The sequence below is a fragment of the Mycetomoellerius zeteki genome, unplaced genomic scaffold (genome assembly GCF_001594055.1).
Source record: "Mycetomoellerius zeteki isolate Tzet28-1 unplaced genomic scaffold, Tzet1.0 scaffold155, whole genome shotgun sequence".
Classification (NCBI taxonomy): Eukaryota; Metazoa; Arthropoda; class Insecta; order Hymenoptera; family Formicidae; genus Mycetomoellerius; species Mycetomoellerius zeteki.
The window spans coordinates 2,871,856-2,892,562 of record NW_017256500.1 but is presented as its reverse complement, the minus strand read 5'-3'; the positions used below and the strand labels follow the sequence as shown (position 1 = coordinate 2,892,562).

The following is a 20,707-nucleotide window of genomic DNA, read 5'->3' as shown; positions in this document are numbered from 1 at the left end:
AGTTTTTTACTCCTCTACACGCTCCCGAAGTTTTGCGATTTAATTTGGAAACACCCTGTATATATAAATATTTTATTTATATATATAAATATTTTATTTATATATATATAAATATTAGATATATACATTATATGTATATTATTAGGTGTACAAGTATGACTTTACGGATTTTCAATAGACGGCGGTATAGTCATACTGCTGGTATTATTTGAAGTTGGCAATACATGTACTTGAAAGGTATACGCAGCTTTAAAACGTAGTACATTTCATTTGACTAAAGTGTAAAAACAACTATTATTTTTATCGCATTGAAAATGTCAAATTTTGTACCAGAAAAACGCTATTTGCGGGGAGTTTTACTTCATTATTTTTTTCTAAAGAAAAATGCAGCTGAAAGTCATCGTTTGCGTGTGGAAGCTTACAAAAAACATGCTTCATCGGTAAGCATGTATGAAAAATGGTTTAAACGATTCAGAAGCAATGATTTTGATTTGGATGATAAAGAGCATGGAAAGTCTCTTATATGAAGAAATAAAAAATTGGCTTGATAACATCCAGACTTCTACCAGCGTGGAATCCGTTTATTGCCTAAAAGATGAGCCAAGGTTGTCGCTTCCGATGGGGCATATTTTGAATGAAGTAAGAATGATTTTTATATTATGTCTAATCAATGCGTTTTTTTTATCAAAAAATCCGTAAAGTCATACTTGTACACCTAATATTTATTTATATAATTATATACTTCCATTTATAAATAATCGATATAATGCATTTTATATACTGTGTATCAAATAATATTTTATATATAAGATAGATTCAAATATTCTTTATATTTTCTGATGTAATATATTTATTAGAGTTAATTAGTTACAAGTACAAATACTGTAACACAAAATATAAATATTGAAGATATTATTTTCAAATATGTGATATATGTGAGAATAGTATGTTGAAAATATTATTCTCACACGTCTTCTAAATCTGATGTAAATTTAATTTATTTGTAACTAGTTTTCCTTCATCAAGGAACAAATCTTAGAAGCTCAACAAATGAAATAAATAAAAGTTAGAAATGAATAGATACAATTAAATTTCCTGTCGTATGAGATTTATAATTTATTTTTATATGGGTAAAGGAACAATTATTTATCATAGAATGAAAACTTATATTATAAATTTCGAGCTTTACAAATACACAAAAGTTAATTTCAAATACAAAGGTACATGAATTTGTACATAGTTGCATTTATTTTTCTATACTTAATATTCATTGTAAAACATGTTCAATATTAATTATACATTATAAGACTTTATTATTTAATATAAAAACAAATAATCTTAATAAAACTTGGTATGTTATTTATCTAATCCTTCCCTCCTGAAGTACACTTACAGTCAAGTAGACAATCTACTCAAACAGAATATAATTTTTCTTTCTAAAACACACACACATGTATATGTGTGTGTATAAATTTTGTAAATTCAATAATATTTAAAGTATATATTTAGTCCATATTAGGGCTCGCTATTATACGTTTAAACGAAAATACGTTTATACGTATAATTAGCATATCCATTTATTAGAATCGTTTTTCCGAATATTTTCACTTTTTTAATATAAATGTTTATCCCTTTATTAAGGAGTGTGACAAATTGAGAAAATGCAAAAAATTCGATTTTTAATTTTATTAAAAAACGTTAAAATATTAGAAGATGTTTTTCATAGATGGATATGTTAAATATACATGTAAATGTATTTTCGTTTAAATGTATAATAAAACACGTATATTCGGAAAAATGTTTCTTTTATAAACGGATATGCTAATTAAACATATAAACACGTTTTTTTGAAACCGAATATAAACGGATAAACGTTTTACGTTTACATCTTCGAAAAACGGAATAAAATTAGAGCCCTAGTCCATATATAAGTTATTTCTTATTCTTTTTCATCATTAATATTTAAATAGGACAAAACTTGTATAACAAATAATTCATATTTCTTAACAATATAAATAAAAGGACATTTATGATATCATAATACGTCAAAATACTAAAATTATAATTATTCAAAATTCTTTGATAAATTAAGATTATAATTATGTATCATTAAAAATAGCTTTCATAAATTGAGATTATACATATAAACATGTCAAGTAAAGACAATGTACATCACACGAATTCTATGACCATCCCATAAGACAACATATAATGTATAATCTTTCTTATTTTTTATAACCATAAATATTGATATTTTCCACGTCTCTTTGGTAATCTTATATATTGTTATACTTTTATCTGAATATGTATGTTGTATACATATACAATGGCACATATACACATAGATTTTTTATATAAAACAGCCTAAATATAAATTATATATAATATACATATAAGTTAGAAAAGATTTTATATATCGTTACACTTTTTATAAATGTGTGAGCTGCAGTTAAATATGTCTTTAACATAATATTTGTTTGGTTGTTTGGTATATTGTTTCTACGTTCAAAAGATTAGAAAAGTACATATATTTAACATATAGATATTCATAGACAATTGAGTTATATTAATTGCAAAATGCTCTGTATGCAAATACATGATGTAATTTAATATGTAGGATATGCTTCAGGAATGGATGTAACGTTGGAGAATGATAACTCCTGTGAAGTATGTCCCACATATATTAAGTTGTTATAAGATATTAATACTGGTTATCATGCCTTAACTATTTCGTAATACCGTATAAATATCATACGCCAAATACAATATTTGCACACAAATTTATTTCTTTATTCAATAGGACTAGTCCTGATCCTAGAGTTTCATCGATTTCACACTTTCTCAATATTATGAGACTGACACAGACTTTTATCACATTCATTTTTCACGAAAAGGAAATTCCTTATATCACACCAATGTATACTAAGGACACATCACGATCTGCGTAGATCGAGTTTTCTCTTTTCACATAAAATATCTTCACGAATCTATGAAGATTAAAACTTATTTAACAAATGCGCCATATATAGATCAGATTATAAGTGTTATTCGAAGCATTTGAATGTTGGACTAAGTTAACGCTGGCCCCAGAGAGATATAGTAATCAATAGATGTTTTGTACTAAAAACTGGGATATGCATGCAGGCTTTTTTATAATATACAAATTTCCTTAGAATAAATCTATGTGTAGAAGAATATAAATAAAAAAACGCAAGAGAAACGAATGATATTGAGGAATACTCGTTTGTTTGAATATTATGGCTGCGGTCCACTTGACGCTACAAATGCTTCAAAGCATTCTTTGATTAGTCAATTCGTAAAATTCTTTGTTCTGATTGGTCGTTCAAACGCTTCGAAGCGTTTGTAGCATCAAGTGGATCGCAGCCTATATAAAGGTAAAGTATGCTTATCCCGTAAATAAAAATAATATATAAAATCTGAGACCGCGAATAGATCCTAACAACAAATTAGAAGTACGCATTACAATTATATATTATATAAAAATCGCTATATTAGAATAAATCGCTAGCTGCACAGGTTTATTTATCAGCTTAATTACATGAATAATTGTCAATACTGATAATTAGAATATTAGCTTTTAATCCAATTACAATTAAATTAAAAGAAAACAAGCCTCGTTGAATGGTGTTCCAAAATTCACGAATCAAAATATTACAGCAAGAAAATTTTCGAAAAAAAAAAATAAATTAAAAAACACTTGCCAGTTTTCGTTCCGAATAGTAATTTTTAAGATATAAAAGTTTAAAACTGATCAATACAAACAAGCAACCGTTTGACTATAATCTGTAATTAGCCAGTTTTAAGCCTTTATATCTCAAGAACTACTACGAAAAATGATAATACTTTTTTAACTTATTCTTTTCAAAAATTTTCTTGCTATGGTATTTTGATTTCCGAATTTCAGGACATCCTATATTTTTCGATAAAGCAAAAAATGAAGATGAATAATTGGAAAATTTACGAGGCCAGAGCAATCTTATTCCATGAATGGATACCCGCATTATAATGTAATAATAATACAATAAACTATTGTGTGCAGCGTATACAATGCATATTGTATACGCAATTTCGCTAATGAATTAATTTGTACGAACTGTCATAATTGTGGCAAAATTGGCATTTATACACAGAACATAAGCAAATAGTTTTGCTTTGCTTATAAAAAATATACTACTTTGTTTATTCTTATATATCTTCTGGCTTATCATGGCAGATATCTTTCCCCAGATATAAATAACTCCGCAAATTTTTTCAGTAGTTTGTGTTATCTGTGATTATTTGGAAATCTATTCGGTTCATTCTAGTGTACGTTTCTTTAAAAATAATTTTAATCTTGTTGGATAATCTGTCATTACGCCAGTTGCTCCCAGATTAAATGCTCTTTCGAATTCTTCATCTTTATTCAAGACCCAAAAATAGACCTATAAAGAGATATAAGCCAATTAAAAATCAATCAGATGATCAAATATATGTCAATTATAATTGTATATACTTACATGTATACCTCGTGCTCTTAAATGATTAAATAAACACGGCCTCACTAATAATACATTAATCGTACGTACTACCAACTTTTCCAATGGTAAAAATGTTGGACTCGGACCTCCTTTTCTTCTAGAATCAAAAGAATTTTTTTTACAAAAAATGTTTTTTCCGTAATTCCATTGTAATAACAAAGACATAAAAGTTTCAATTATATTACCGTAAATAAATTGAAGGTAAGAAAATTTCAAGGTGTGTTTCCTTTAATGGTACGAATGGTAACAAGCCAGTATACATAAGAAGTATCAACATTGCTACTCGTTGCATTGAAAATAGTAAATTTACATTTGGATTCTACAACAAAAATTAAGATTATTAAAAATAGTAAAAAAATTAACAATGCATAAAGGAGGCCATATTTTTCTGGAAAATGGCTTACAGCGAAATTGGCTCTATTTTATAATTTATATATAGTGTTAATTAAAAGTTAATATCTCCCATATCGCAGCTACCACCGAGCTATCCGGACAAAATATAAGAGTCATCAGATGCGGGTAGGCGGGCACGTCATCGTCCGTTTGTCTAGTCCCTGGGTATAAGGATGGTGAGGTGTGATGCTCGTACTCTATCGCATTTCTGGGACGATTTGGAGAGGATAGGGTTGAAAGATCTCTCTGGATCTCCTCCATCCACATCTCCCTCTCCATGAGAACAGATATTCGGCACACAATTAGGGAGAGATATTGCATTATGTTTGTAAGTTTCCGGTGCCTTTCCCCTTTTATGCTGGAGAACGACTATGATGGGAGTTTTAGTGAATAAAAATTCAACACAGCCCCAGAAAGCCGCGTTAATTTCGCGGAACTGGGCCAACTGCTCCCTCAGGAAACGGGGAGATCAGCTGCTCTGCTAGGGGAGAGAGGACGCGATATAATCGAGTGTTTTTGGAAGTTTCTCCCATAAAAAAAATTAATATTGCTATGACCTCCGCAAATAAATCATTCAACTTCTTTAGACAAGTAAAATTTACAAATTCTATGTATTTGGTTATTACTTCTAATAGTCAAACATCCTAAAAATATGAGAATAGAGAAAAAAATAACTTTTTTTTAAATAGAAATATGTTTTAATAATTCGAGTTTTCAATTCCATCCTTCCATCTCCAGTAAAGTGAAGAGAGAAATATTGAAAAAATTTCTAATTAAAATGACGAACATATTCTTATTTATAAATTGGTTTTTGCAAATAAGATATACATCTTAAAATATATTTTATTTATTTTATTTGTAAATATGCAAAAAATCGATTTATAAATAAAGTTTGTCATTTTCAGAAATTTGGTCAACATCTCTTTTTCCACTTTATTGGAAGTGAAAGGATGGAATCGAGGTCAAATTACTTAAAACGGGTTCTCATGAAAAAATGTTACTATTTTTCTAGTCTCACGTTTGTGGTACATTTGATCTATGCAAGAATTAACCAATATATACGATTTAGAAATTTTACCTATTTTTAGAAATTAAACAATTTATTTGCGGAGATTGTAGTAATATTAACTTTTAATTAGCATCACACAAACCATAAAATAGCGAAGTTACAACCCTTCAATTTCGCCGAATGTCATTTTCATAAGAACTATATGGCATTCTTTATATGGAATAGATACTAAGTACTCACACACAGTATTCAAGACGAAAACTTCATAAAATTTCATATAATTTCATGTCCGAAACGACTTAATTTTAAAGATTTAGGGTGTTAAAATTGAAGGAAAATTTTTTTCCAAAAATTTCGAACATATATATATGGTCATATAAAGTTTTCTCTTGAATTTGTGTGAGAAATCACCCTTTAAAAAATCTTTTAGAGTACTTAGTATCCTGTACATGACCTTTTAAATATTAAATATCAGCATTTATAATAGCACAAAAATCTTAGCAATTCAGTTTCAAAATTACTACTATTACTACCATTTTTTATGAAGTATTATTCCAATCCTTAAAAAAAATGTATTAATTTGATCTTTACAGAAGCTTAATAGGTACTAACACATACCATTTTATAACATTTCTGTGTGACTTCATCACTAAAGTTCCCCCAAACTGTATATTCTTCTCTATTGAATTCCTTTATAAGATCGGAAACTTTCGATATGAGCCGATCGTTATTGATCTTAATATCAATGTTAATGGGGATATTGGGGAATGCCTCAAAGACTTCTCGTAACAATGCAAATCGTCGATCCTCTTCCTTCGCCGAACCAACATATTCCACATCTGTTCAACTATAGTTCTTAAATAATTTTGTTCATAAATTCAGTCGTTTCTTAAAATAATAAATAGCAATACCTGGATCAAAATCAATTGGTAAACATTGCTTTAAGAGCGGTAAATCTTTGTAATCCAATTCAGCGATATTCTTATCTATACCAGTACTACGTAAAAGATTCTGATCATGAGAGACTATTACTTCGTCATCTCTTGTAAGGTGACAATCTAATTCCAACATTTGTGTTCCAATAGCCACTGCTCTGCAATTGTAAATAAAGATATTGATTTCACTTAAGTATACAATTGATCAAATATGATATTGGCATAATTAACTCTACTTGTCACAAATATTAATCAGCAGACATGATCAAATAAATACTAAGATAGTCAAGAGAATATTTTACTCTAACGAAAAAGAATTAATTTTATATATATATATATTAAACACATTTTTTTTATTTTTTCTGAATTATACAAATTGAAATTATTTTCTTTTCTTACTTGTATATAAATAAATAAATGACAATATTAGAAATTAATAACTTATATTTAAATAATTTCTCTTATCATTTTATATTACAAATATATATACCATATAAATTTCTATGTATTAAAAATAAGTGTTGAAAGAATTCAAAATACCAATGTAAAAATAAGATCATGAAAATTGATATAAAACAAAAAAAACATTAAATTTTCCCTACTATATTACTTTTAGTTAAGTATTTGAAGTGAAATCACATGTAAACATTTTTACTTCATGCTGCCATGTAATATATATGGTCATTAAATGTCACAGCAATTAGCACAGGTTGATAATATATTTTCGCAGCCTTGAGCGAAGGGGAGTCTTAGGTAAACAATATTTGCACTAACCGTTTGAACGCGCACATCGTGTTTTCATAGCTCTCGCCGGCACCTAAAACGAGATTCACACGTGAGAGTAAATTAACAAGATTCATCACGTCCGCGAATCTGCGGATGGTAAACAAAGGAAGGAACGCAAGGACGACTTACCGCCCCGATGGCTGATGTGCTGACACAAAAACTTCACCTTCTTCTTTTTGTGCAGCAGGGTGGGGTACTTGAATAGTATCACCGAGGTCAGCATGTAGCCGCCGATCAATGTGTACAACAACATCCTTGCTTCCCTTAGTACTCGTGCTATTCGATACACTTATCCACCGTTGAACATAACGGTGCTCTCGGGGTCTCGTGACAAAATGACAGATTACGACAGATGTAATTGATACAAATAAACGGTGGAAGCGGAGCAGACGACGACGGCGCGCAAGTATGTGACCGCCGGCCCTGAATCACGCGCACTCGAGAACGGCGTGCCACGAAAGTGCGCGCGTTCCGCGAGTGCGCTGTTTCATTTTCCCGCGCACCTCGCAATCGGCCAATCAGCTCGCGTTGCTGGTAGTCGCCGCGAAAAACGTCGCTGATGACAGGAACGGTTTCTTTTGATGGCGGTATTCATAGTCGGTTCTGATTTTAAGATTGTCTTAAGTCGCTAATGCGGCCCTCTGATTGGTTCGTGACATCTCAAGACAGAACTTAAGACGGTCTTGAATATAAGAATTGACTACCCATGTAAGTAGCACAGCAGCGCTTGCAAAGCGCGAAAAAAGTGATTATATGGCCGGTATTCAGTAGTCAATTATTTATATCTATAATCTAATTATGTTATAAATCTTGAGTGTTAACAAAAAATTAACTATTTCTGTTAACGAATTAAATAACATAATAATAACCAACAGTAATAATAATAAACAGTAATAAAAATATTATTTTATAAATTAATCACCAATTAAATAATTCGAGAAGCCCCAAGCAGAATAATAAGTCATTATGATATTACCCCGACAGCACACAATATTTACAAAATATTTACAAAATATTTATAAATATTTATAAGATTTATTTTAAATATTTTGTAAATATATATTATTGTGGTCTTAGATTACACAGATCATAAATATTTATTATAAATACGATGAAATATTTATTATGAATGTTATAATAAATACTATGAAAATACTTAATGAGACATTATAATCCAAGTAAAAAATACTTATTAGAAATATTTATTTATATTTATTATAAATATTGCATAAAATATTTAGTCTATATTTTAATAATATTTTGAATAAAGCTTTATATAAAATATGTATGAAGTATCGATATAACATTTCAAAATATAAATATTAATAAATATTTATCATAAATATTCAGTGCTGTCTGGGCAAAATGATGTCAAAATAACTCCAAAATAATCATTAAAAGTCATTTTTCAATCATCCGATTCATTTTAATGTCATTTTAATGTTATCGTGACTTGTTCTGCTTGGGGGCCTTTTTATTATTAATATTATTATACCGCGCGTTCTATTATATCTCGCATCGATGAAACTGTTTGCATAGCTGCAGTATAATAATAATTATATTATATTTTTTGACGCATTTTATCTATATTCATTGATGTTAATTTTTATTTGAATAATTTTCTTTGTATGCTAATTACGAATTATAAATTGAATTAAAACACAAACGTCGCAAACGACGATATTAGTTATAATTCAGTCTCGTTTTCCATACAAACGTGAATTTCTTCCAACTTCTATTCGTTGACATTTTAAGCCATGTCTATCCCCCCCCCCGGCGATTAGATCTTCGATACCGTTATATTTCCTTGAACCCCGGAACATTTTGGTTTAAAGCAAAGTATTTTGCTTGAAAATCAGGCATAATTTTATTCTACCGAACGCGCTGTCGGCGCTGCACTCTTCAGTCTGATTTACTTTCTACTGATTCTACACTCTACGTAACGGACGTAATCCCGTCACGCTCGGCAGCGTTCGGCGAGCCGCACCGAATGCACCTGGCAGACGATTCCGAAAGTTATTCTGGAAAAATGCATTCCTGTCAGCGTCCCTCGCACGGTTGACGCGATGTCCGAATCGAACTCGCCCAAAACAGACACGAGTAGCTCCAGCATCTTGCGACAATTCCGCTTTCAAAAAAGACAAACGAAGGCCATGAACTTGTGTAAGAACTCGCTTATCTTTTTGCTGTTACTTGTCCAGTCTTTTCAATCGATTCACGCGCATAATTGGCGTGCATATCCTTGACAGTCGTATTCGCTCTTCTATGTTTCCGCGAACAGTTTTAATTTATGCGAATGTTTTAATTTAACGATTTAGTATATCAAAATATAATTTTGATTTTTAAACAATTCCCCTTGCGCATTTGAGTCTGGTAAAAATTTTTAAATTCATTATGTTTAAATTCTTAATACTGCAAGTGATATGTAATTTGTGATTGTTCTAATTTTATCTATCATCTTAAGCGAAAGAGACCTATGTGTTTTTTAATTTTTTTCTCTAATTTTAGCGGACGAGGACAGTAATTTGGTGGCTCCTGATATACATATGCGTCGTAAACCTGTAAATCGCATTGAAGATAGTGATAGCGATGTTGGTAGTCCAGTTAAGCTAAGTTCGGACTGTAATGCCAAAGGTAAAGAGAATAAATTAAAGTACCTGACAACTTTGTATCCACAGAATGATGCAACGGTAAGTATTTTCAAATTTTCTAAGCTCTTAGACTTGAAATTTTAATTAATATCTGTAATTACACTGCCTAAATTTTTATATCTCTTTTACTAAATATAGACGAAATCTTTACAAAACTTTAATATCTGAAATTACTTATTTTGAATATTAAAAATATTGAACAGTGTTTATAATACCCAAAATAAATAATTAATCACTTTTCAATATTAAATTTCTATAAAAATGTTTCTTTATTATCTCTCTTTGATATTTGAGATGAAGCTGTCCAGATAATGAGTTGACTCAGTTGATCATAAGTTCTCATTTTGTCGTCATTTTTTGTTAAAATATTTACTATTATCAAAATAATGTCAGCTTGTTACCTGGATGCTTAACTGAACATATTATAACTATATATATTGAATATTAAATAAAAACAAAAAATGATGCGAACAATTTTTTAGCATATACAGGAAGTACTTAAAAGTACCAATTGGAACGTCGAAGAGGCAGAGGAGACACTTAAAAAAAATAGGAAAAGAGGTTTGAAGGCATCTGCAAAAACTAGAAAAATGAAAAGAAGGAAATTAAATGAAGATGAGGATATAGATATCGATTCAGATGAGGGAGATTACAACAAAGACAAAGTATTTAATAGGTATGTTATTTTGCAACGATTTATACTCACAATTAAATTTAAATATGTGATCGCCACATAAACATACGTAATTATTTTACAGTGATGAGGATTCGGATGTAGAGATATCTAATGAGCTCACAGGTGATAAAAAGGCAGTTTTAGAATTTATGCAGAATGCTGTACTTGCGGAACTGCTTCTGATGTCCCAATGTTCTTTAAAGAAAGCCCAAGCCATTATAGATGCAAGGCCATTTGAAGATTGGAGAGACTTAGTGAATAAATTTCAAAATACAAAATATTTAGATACAGAATTATTGAATGCAGCTCAGGTAAACCTGAAAAAAATAACATATGAAATCAATGATATTTTTATCTTCTACAAAATTATTAGAATTCAAGAAAAAGGATTAATTTTCGTTAAATTTAAGATATTTTCATAATTATAACAGATATATATATATATATATCTCGATTGATTTTATTTTAATATGCATAAAAAGGTATTACTATCTACACGTCATGCGGTAGAACTTCTTATGAAAAAATGCCTTCGTTTGTCAATCAACATGGAAAAAGCTATAGCTGCTGGCGCATCATCCATAACACAGCAGCCAAAAGCATTATCGCCAAATTTGACATTAGCTCCGTATCAAATAGTTGGCCTAAATTGGCTTGCTGTTATGCATACACAGAATGTAAATGGTATACTAGCCGACGAAATGGGTTTGGGAAAAACGATACAAGTGATAGCTTTCTTGACATATCTGAAAGAAGCTAATCTTCTTGATGAAAAGGATGGGCCTCATTTAATTGTCGTTCCCAGTTCAACTATGGGTAAATATATTGTTTTCAGACATTTGCTTCATAGAGTTTTTATAATGTGCAAAAATCTTTTCCTAATATAGAAAATTGGATGGATGAGCTAGAAAGATGGTCACCTAGCTTAAAAGTAGTACAGTATTACGGCTCTCAAGAGGAACGGAAAGAGATGCGAATGGGTTGGCGAAATGGTGATCTTGATGACGTCGATATTCTATTAACTACATATAGTTTAATATGTAGTACTCCAGAAGAGCGTAGACTATTTCGCGTTATGCCGTTGAACTATGTAGTCTTTGATGAGGCACATATGCTTAAGAATATGAGCAGTGTTAGATACGAAAATCTTGTCAGAATTAATGTATGTTTAATCATACATTCATATACATTATACAAGATCTGTCCCAAAAGTATCCGACTTCTGCGTATATCTTGGGCATTGTAGAAAACAGGTATTCAATGTATTTAGCGAGTAGCTTAAAGAGTATCCCCACCAAGCGGCACGATCCAATAGATGTTTAATCGGCAATGGTACACAGTTGTGTGAGCGTAATATTTCATGATAACACACCTGTTCATTTAACTTGGGAAATAATCAGAAGTTATACGGGGCTATAACTGGACTGCACTGGGGTTAGCGAAGTTGGACGATGCCGTGTTTAATAAAAAAAAATCCTGAATCAGGTGAGATAAATGAGTAGATGTGTTATTGTGAAATACAACACTCGGAGTTTTCGACGCTTACACAACTGCGTACCGTTGCCGATTGAATTGAACAGCTATGGGCCGTGTCGCTTGATGGGGGCATTCCTCAAAATTCCCCTTAAATATTGAATGACTATTTCCCATAATAGAATCCAAACACAAAGACATGCAAAAGTAGGATATTTTTGGGACAGACTTCATATGTATGAAAATATAAGTTTTCTTGTAACAAAAATCTCGAAATCTGTTTTTTAAAGGCTAAGCGTCGAATTCTATTGACTGGTACACCTCTACAAAATAATTTATTGGAATTAATGTCTTTATTAATATTTGTAATGCCTTCATTGTTTGCTGGGAAACAAGCCGATTTAAAAAGCTTATTCTCTAAAAATCCTGTAAGTCATTAAAATATTATTAAGAATGTATTAATCATTTTATATATAAGTCATTTATTTACAATTTATTTACTCTGAATAAATTTTACAGAAAGCACCGAGTGATAAAAAGAACGGAGAACAGCCGATGTTCGAAAGAGAACAAGTTAAAAATGCAAAAGAAATTATGCGACCGTTTGTTCTTCGACGACTTAAAGTTGAAGTTTTACGCGATTTACCCCATAAGAAAGACGAAATAATACGATGTACATTAATTGAAAAACAGCAAAGTATGTATAACAAATTAGTTGCTCAATTTTCAGCAGAGGCCAGCGAAATTACAGATGTAAATGGTACTGGCATGATGATGCAGTTGAGGAAGCTCGCCAATCATCCCCTTCTCGTACGTGATTATTACGATGAGAATAAACTAAATGTATGTACGCAATCTGTGAAATTTCTTTCTATTGGTATTTTCTTTAATCGGTACGTGATTTATTATGAATTATTAATCATTAGACTATGGCAAGTAGACTGGCGAAAGAACCAGGTTACAAACAGAAAAATCCAGAATACGTCTTTGAAGATCTGATTTGGACATCTGATTACCAAATAAATCAATTAACTCGTATATACAAAAGTATAGCCGGATTCGGTTTGCCCCAAGAACTTATTCCTGAAGCTGGTAAATTAAAAGAACTGGATAAGTTACTACCACAATTGAAAACGGATGGTCACAGGGTACTCATATTTAGCCAATTTACTATGGTATTAGACATACTTGAAGAATATCTAGCTATTAGGGGGCAGACATTTTTAAGGTTTGCTATAATTGATTATTGTTGTGGCTGTATGCTGTCTCAAGTTAATTCTAACGAATTTAATATTGAAATTAGACTAGATGGCAGTACACCTGTGACTGAGAGACAGACTCTTATAAATAAATACACAGAAGATTCAAGTATATTCATTTTTTTATTATCAACAAGAGCTGGAGGTTTAGGGATCAATTTAACTGCTGCCGATACAGTTATATTACACGATATAGATTTTAATCCGTACAATGACAAACAAGCAGAAGATCGATGTCACCGTGTGGGACAAAAGAAGTATGCATAATCACAAAATTTAAGCATATTTTTAAGTCGAGATAAAACTTTTTTATCATTCATTAAAATGAATATATCCAAGATGCTGAATTCTCTTGCAGACCCGTTTCTATCATAAGGTTATTATGCAAAGGCACAATAGAGGAAGGCATGTACGAGATAGCGCAAGAAAAATTACATCTTGAACAACAAATTACTGGAGGTGAAGGTAAGTACATGATGTTTTATCTTGTAATCGTGAAAAAATTAATAAAATGCATTTTGCTTACAGAAAATGAAAATGCGGATAAAAAGTCTGTTCTAAAATTATTGAAGATGACTATAGGCCAAGATGTTCACAATAAATCTTTATCATCGATGAAAAATACCAATAAAGAAACCGACGTTGAAAATGATAAAAATTTGTGAATAAGGGAAATTTTATTCCCATTTGTAATAATTATAATTTTGATATATTCTAATTCAATTGACACTAATTATATTAAATCATTGTCAATACATCACGTATTTTGTAAAGGATCACGTTTTTCGATCAACAATATTCGATCAGAAATACATCACAATTTGTAGATTTTATATTTATGTGCGCTGTGGAATACTTCTTTTTTGTTATTTTATATATCATTAAATCATTCTTTTATTTATCTATGCAATATGCATTTTGTTTTAATTTATATAACATACTTTTAATATATTTTTCAAGATATTAAAATACATCAAAGTATAACATCGAATAAACGAAAAAAATAATACGTGCTTAAAAAATATTCTTTACAATAAGCAAGAATTATTAAATTACATTTTTAAATTTTAATATATAATTGAAAATGTATATATATATATATATACATATTGTACAATAACCATCTTCAACTTCAACATTTAAGGACTGTCTGTAATAAACAGTAAGCTGTAAGAAACTGACTAATTAGTTAAATGGGGAAATAGATTATGATTGATTGATTTCTTACGGCTTATTATACGTTCCATTGCAGACGACCCTTTAATTATTAATTGACACGTCAATGTTCGATTACAAAGAAAAAAAGTAGAAATTGCGTAAGTGAAATAAATATGGCACAGCTTTGTGAAAAATAAAAATAAATATACACAATCACGATCATTTATATAAACATTAATAAACATTATCTTTTAGTTGTATAGAAGACATGAAAAAATTTTATTATATATTACAATTCTTATGATATACTTTGGCTCATTAAAAGCTCTGACATTCCATCTTTAATGACTTTTAAGCTTTCTAAATCAGCGTTTATTGTCGAAATAAGCTGCGCCATACCCTGTTGTTCCATACTTAGGTACTGAAATAAGAAAATATTATTACACACATTATTCGATAAGAATTTTAAACAAAAGCAAATGAACATTTTCTCACCGCTTTAATATCATCCTGTGCTATGGGATCCATTGTATACCTCTCTTGGTTTTGAATATCGATGTGCCGCCTCATTCTGAGCTGAGAGAGCATTTCACTAATTCTTCCTTTATATTGTGTTGGAGCACTGATTTGCGAATGCATTGCTTCAAATCTGCGTGTTAGAACTTCTTCTTCCGGTTGTAAGGATAATCCCACTTTTCGCGTAATCTCCTGCCGTACTAGCACCTTTAAACGGTTAATAGAAAAAATATCACGATTAAAATCAATGAGTAATGCGAGGCGTCGGGTGGCTCAGTCGGGTACTCAGTCCGCGAACTAGCAATCCGTGGATCTGGGTTTGATCCACGTCTCCCATCCATGCCTCACATACGCAAGATTTTTCTTTAAGTTACGCTCCATCTATGAATAAGAGTCTTAATTACGGAGTACAGTTAATCTAAGATTAAGGAGCATAATTGCTACATCAATTACGTACCCGCCTGATCATGGTGATAGAAACCCAGGTGTGCTCGGGTTTCTTCCACCACGTTTCTGATTAAAAGACAAATTTGGTTAAGTATATGTAAGGCTTAAAAGTTAGTTGACGATTTGTTACTGGCCAATATGGCTCAACTTACGGAGCCAAGGATTAATTAAAGAACAAGAAAAATTAATCGCTGCAATACCTGTAGAACCCTGTGTTGAAGTTCCAACAATGTACGCCTATGTTCCTTAAGTCGAGCCTGTGTAGCCGTGTGTTGCCTTTGCAAGCCTTGTATTTTTTCAGCTGCCATATCCAAAAACGCTCTATGCCTAGCAGTTTCCTCTTCTTGACATTTCAGTCTGTGTTTAACTTGCTGAAAGCCAACCATAGGAACTGGAATATACAGCTCTGGGTTAGGATTGTCCAACTGCGCTTGCTTCCATAATCTGGCATCAATAGCGCAAGGTGGATTATCTAGGTACTCTTTCAGCTGTGATGGATCAAGTTTTACCAGCGGAAATATATCTTCCACTCCATTTTGTACTAACTGTTGCTTTTGCATGACTTGCGATAAATATGCGACCAATTCATTGGCAGGAATTTTTCTGTAAGAACCAGTGATTCCCTTTTCCGATACATATACTGTCACTTGACTTTTGTTCTCCCCCGTTGATTTAATATTATCAACGGTTACTGTCAGATTGGGCTTATTTCCCAGCAAACCATTGAGAAATGCTATTAATTGCTGTTTTCCATCCTGTACATCCTTCTCTTTCTTATTAAAGCATAATACTACTAAACCATCGTTGTTGTCAGCATCAGGTATGCGACTGTATCCAATGGCTTTAAATCTGCATAACGAATTTTCCTGAGTAAGGTCTATAGGTGGGGCATTTACGGAGTAATAAGCTTTTCCTGTACCCCATAATGCTTGAATAAGATTCCACCTGGCAATAGTATTATCTCGCTCGTCATTATACAACTGACAATTGAACACAGCATTGTAAAGAGCTTCTGATGCAGTATTTGTAGGTTGCTGTTGCTGTTGCTGTTGTTGTTGCTGCTGAGGCTGCGTCAATCCAGTACCAAATCCAGTGAATCCTGTCCCTGTAGATATATATGTAATATGTTAATAAAAAGTAAGGAAAAAATATTGCAATATCAGACGTCTTAATCTATATGTAAAAAGATTTCGCATTACCCGTCCCAAATCCACCGAATGTACCACTGGTAGTAGCTGGTTTGCTTCCAAATGCACCAAAACCTGATGTACCGAAACCTGTTGAAGGAGTATTTGCAGTGCCGAATCCGCCAAACAAGCTAGGGGCAGCAGTAGTGGTCGCAGTTCCAAATCCACCGAAACCTCCAAAACTTAATGTCGATGTTGTTGTCGCTGTCCCAAAACCACCGAAACCAGTTGTGGAAGCAGGAGTGTTGCCAAATGTCGAAGTTGTACCAAATCCAGTGGTTGTGGAGGAAGCAGGAGTACTACCGAAAGCTGGTGCCGCACCAAAGGCACTGGTTGACGGAGTACCGAATGTAGGTGCAGATCCAAAACCTGTGCTCGGTGCGCTACCAAAACCAGTGGCTGTTGGGGTACCAAATCCGGTGCCAGTACCAAATCCGGTAGTCTGCGTCGACGGTGAGCCAAACAAGCTTGGCGTTGAAGTAGTCGGTGTACTAAACCCAAACGAGGGTGTTCCAAATCCTGGCACTTAAAAATTTGTAACTAGTTAGCATTTTCAACAAAAACTACAAAATAAACACTCTTGTTAAATATATCAACAAATGCTATGTTTCGATATATACTACCTAGTACTGAAAATCTATAATACATATAATATGCGCTATAAATTTTCAGTATTAGTGTAGTATATATCAAACACTGCTTACATCAAGTCATCTTTTTTTGTTTAACATGAAGTTAGGTAAATATTAATTAAAAGGTATTTGCTATTATGACATTTTTCGTTGCTTGTTTTACGAAAATAATTTTAATTTAACGTTTATATTTATATACATTCGATACTGCATGAATACTATATTTAACTGTTTGCAGAGATTATACTGTTTGGATTTCCATATTTAAAAATTCAAAAGTTGATTACAAAACTTGTAATATATAGTCATATAATATAAAATACATAGAACAATACAAGATGGCACTCCTAAGTCAACAGAATGATCTACAGGTAATAGCAACATAAAAATAGCTAAAATTTTGATGCTAGGCAAACTTAAAACTGATAAGTATTTTTTGACGTTATTAAATAGCAATTTAATAGAGAATAATGTACATTAAAAATGTTTACTTTTTAACAGGCCAATTTCTACACACAATTGGTACATAATTCACTGCAGACAGCTACATCTAATTCGATCCTCGGTCATATTAAGTCAGTACATGATCTTTCCACTCAAATTGTAAGCGAATTTGGTACTACAGATATAGCAATTGGGGTAACAATTGTTATAACAATTTATTTCCTGACAGACTAACTTGGCGATGATTTTGATTCAATTATCTTTGTACAGGATGCAACTGCGGAAATAATGATAACGACGCTTGGTAAAATTCCGAATGAAATGTATTATTTGGAAGATACAACTGCCGGTAGGAAAATTGGCGCTTACAGCACCGAGTCGCGCACGATAATGGAACACAGTCATACCACCCTGGCTTCGATCGAAACTGTCAAATCCGACGAATACTCCGAACGTTCGACGTTGCTAATCATTTTGCTAACCACACTCCTAATTATACTATTTATGTGTTGCGTCACAGCGTGTATTATCGCGAGATCCAGGAGCAGGCACGCTTTTCTCGCGAAGAGCGACGTCGAGTGTAGTCCGGATTGCGGAGGTGTAAACCAGCCTCTGCTAGACAAGGCTTCCGACGCGACCACCAGAACTAGCTCAACGAAAAACTGAAGAGGGCCCATTTTTACGTCGAGCGTCTCGAATATTCCTCAACTTCACTGAAGAACCCGACAAAGTACCTCGCTTAACGTATCTCGAGTAACTGTTCTTAACCTCAAAATTGTTATACAAATTGTCGCGAGATATCTACGCACGAAAGCGAGGAACGCGTCCCTACGTCCGATAGAAAGATGAAATCAGAAGGAAGGAGAAAAGGAAGAAGGAGATGTGGATGAGAAACAAACGATTTTGTGACGAGGGGTGGCTTACCAGGTTTAACCGGCGTCGCAGTGGACGCCGGCGTGGTGCCGAACGCGAACGTAGGTGCAGGTGTCGACGTGGACGCTCCGAAGCCGCTTGCGAACGACATAACGACTCCTCCCTATACCGCGACTCGGGTCGAAGACGCTACCGATTGTGACGACGTACCCGCGTCGCAACGTCGCAACGCGTGCGATCAACGATCACAAACCCGCGACGACAGGAGCGAATTCCAATATGGCCGTTCGCACGTGCGATAAGAGCTTGATTCTTCGCAGCTGTACACTTCCGACTTCGTGCACTTTTCAGCTTCTTTCTTTCTCCCTTCAACGTACAACGTACGCCCGTCCTATTTTAGGTGCAGAAGGTGCAACGGGATGCTACAATGGAGAATAGATCTGCGCACGAGCGGAAGATTTAGTGATGCGCAGAAAATCTGCGCGATGCGATGTGCGAAACTTAAATTGTAAGTGATTATAATTGTAAGAATTGACCAATCACAATTAAATATTTTCTTCACATTTAACTGTAATTGATTAATTTTTACAACTACAAGTACTATAACTTTTACAACTACGCTTACGCAATTATAGAATGGGCTTTATCTTTTGAAAAAAAGCTTGTCATGTGCACGTCAAACGAATCCGATCATCGCACTGTTGAATGTAGAAATCATATTTCTACGTAATCTTTATAGAGCGACTTTAATCAAGTTTCGATTAACTCAATTAATCATTAATTATTGACGATTATTTCAATGTGTAGAATGTAACTAAAAATAAAATTTCCAAATATATAATTTATCATTTCTAATCTAATTTTTCCTTTCTATGTTAAGAAATTAGAAAATTATATTTATGTTAATATATAACATATTAGATATATTATAGGACAAGTACAGAGATAATACATATAATCAGCAATTAACTTTGAGTAAAATTTTCAACTATGTAATTTATATTATTTCTAATCTAATTTTTTTTATGTTAAGTAATAAAAAAGTAATAATTTTATTTATGTATAAAATGTAATAAAATAGTACGAATATTGATTGGACGGTCATCAATTAAAATTCATTTCTGCCAATATAGATTAATTTAATTCCAATTTCATTTTTTCTAATTCTAATCCAATTGACACAAACTAAAAATAACATATAACATCAATGTTATAATTTCGTATTCAATAATATAAATGAATAAATGTAATCCAAATAACATACATATTCGAAATCGAAATATAGTATAAGATAGACATATCACGTATTCCTAGTCTGGAAATGTCATCCAGTTTCAACCGGCGGATGCATTGTACAATTTGTTGTTCCTAATTTAGTAATTTTTCTTTCGATTTGTCAAACAACAAAAAATTGATAATTCTGTTTGTATCAACGAAAGATTATTTAATAAATAAGCTGCTGATTAATTTAGTCAGTGATTTAATTCAATTGCATATAAAATTTCTAATTGTAATTAATTCATCGTCCCTAATTTCTAATTTCTCCTTCCGCGTATCGAATAATGAGAAATTCTATTTGTGTTAATGAGAATAACATTTGACAGATCATTCGCCGATTGAGTAATTATTGCAGGTGTTTAGAGTCACTAACTTAATTTGATATTCATACTAAATGTTGTAACAACCGCAATATACAACATATCGAATATACACGTATCTTTTTTGAACAC

At 32.0% G+C, this 20,707-nt stretch overlaps 4 protein-coding genes across 7 annotated transcripts; 2 read left to right on the top strand and 2 right to left on the bottom strand.

Annotated features, from left to right (window-relative positions):
* Positions 1-3,844: 3,844 nt before the first annotated feature.
* LOC108720713 (glycerophosphodiester phosphodiesterase domain-containing protein 1) lies at positions 3,845-8,068 on the bottom strand. Of its 2 annotated transcripts, none has more exons than XM_018444851.1 (7): positions 7,791-8,068; positions 7,650-7,692; positions 6,852-7,033; positions 6,559-6,779; positions 4,724-4,857; positions 4,518-4,635; positions 3,845-4,442 (listed from the first exon to the last, which is right to left on the bottom strand). In XM_018444851.1, the coding sequence occupies exons 1-7, from the start codon at positions 7,912-7,914 to the stop codon at positions 4,317-4,319; spliced, it is 948 nt and encodes a 315-aa protein (XP_018300353.1). In that variant the 5' UTR covers positions 7,915-8,068; the 3' UTR covers positions 3,845-4,316. The 2 variants fall into 2 exon arrangements, with proteins under 2 accessions (XP_018300353.1, XP_018300354.1); XM_018444852.1 differs by having other exon boundaries at positions 4,518-4,632.
* Positions 8,069-9,561: 1,493 nt separating this feature from the next.
* On the top strand, positions 9,562-14,399 carry Etl1 (SWI/SNF-related, matrix-associated actin-dependent regulator of chromatin, subfamily a, containing DEAD/H box 1). The gene is made up of 12 exons (XM_018444806.1): positions 9,562-9,824; positions 10,170-10,351; positions 10,795-10,988; positions 11,071-11,299; positions 11,471-11,804; positions 11,876-12,150; positions 12,752-12,889; positions 12,981-13,304; positions 13,388-13,689; positions 13,765-13,977; positions 14,079-14,185; positions 14,249-14,399. Exons 1-12 carry the CDS (start codon positions 9,728-9,730, stop codon positions 14,383-14,385), a joined length of 2,532 nt encoding a protein of 843 aa, XP_018300308.1. The 5' UTR covers positions 9,562-9,727; the 3' UTR covers positions 14,386-14,399.
* A 756-nt stretch (positions 14,400-15,155) lies between these two features.
* Nup54 (nuclear pore complex protein Nup54) lies at positions 15,156-19,515 on the bottom strand. Its single transcript, XM_018445136.1, has 5 exons — positions 19,029-19,515; positions 17,041-17,553; positions 16,042-16,946; positions 15,374-15,601; positions 15,156-15,299 (listed from the first exon to the last, which is right to left on the bottom strand). The coding sequence occupies exons 1-5, from the start codon at positions 19,126-19,128 to the stop codon at positions 15,177-15,179; spliced, it is 1,869 nt and encodes a 622-aa protein (XP_018300638.1). The 5' UTR covers positions 19,129-19,515; the 3' UTR covers positions 15,156-15,176.
* LOC108720872 (uncharacterized) lies at positions 17,966-19,035 on the top strand. Of its 3 annotated transcripts, none has more exons than XM_018445138.1 (3): positions 17,966-18,031; positions 18,162-18,263; positions 18,375-19,035. In XM_018445138.1, exons 1-3 carry the CDS (start codon positions 17,999-18,001, stop codon positions 18,768-18,770), a joined length of 531 nt encoding a protein of 176 aa, XP_018300640.1. In that variant the 5' UTR covers positions 17,966-17,998; the 3' UTR covers positions 18,771-19,035. The 3 variants fall into 3 exon arrangements, with proteins under 3 accessions (XP_018300640.1, XP_018300639.1, XP_018300641.1); XM_018445137.1 differs by having other exon boundaries at positions 17,971-18,031; positions 18,162-18,299; XM_018445139.1 differs by having other exon boundaries at positions 17,984-18,031; positions 18,201-18,299.
* Positions 19,516-20,707: the final 1,192 nt, after the last annotated feature.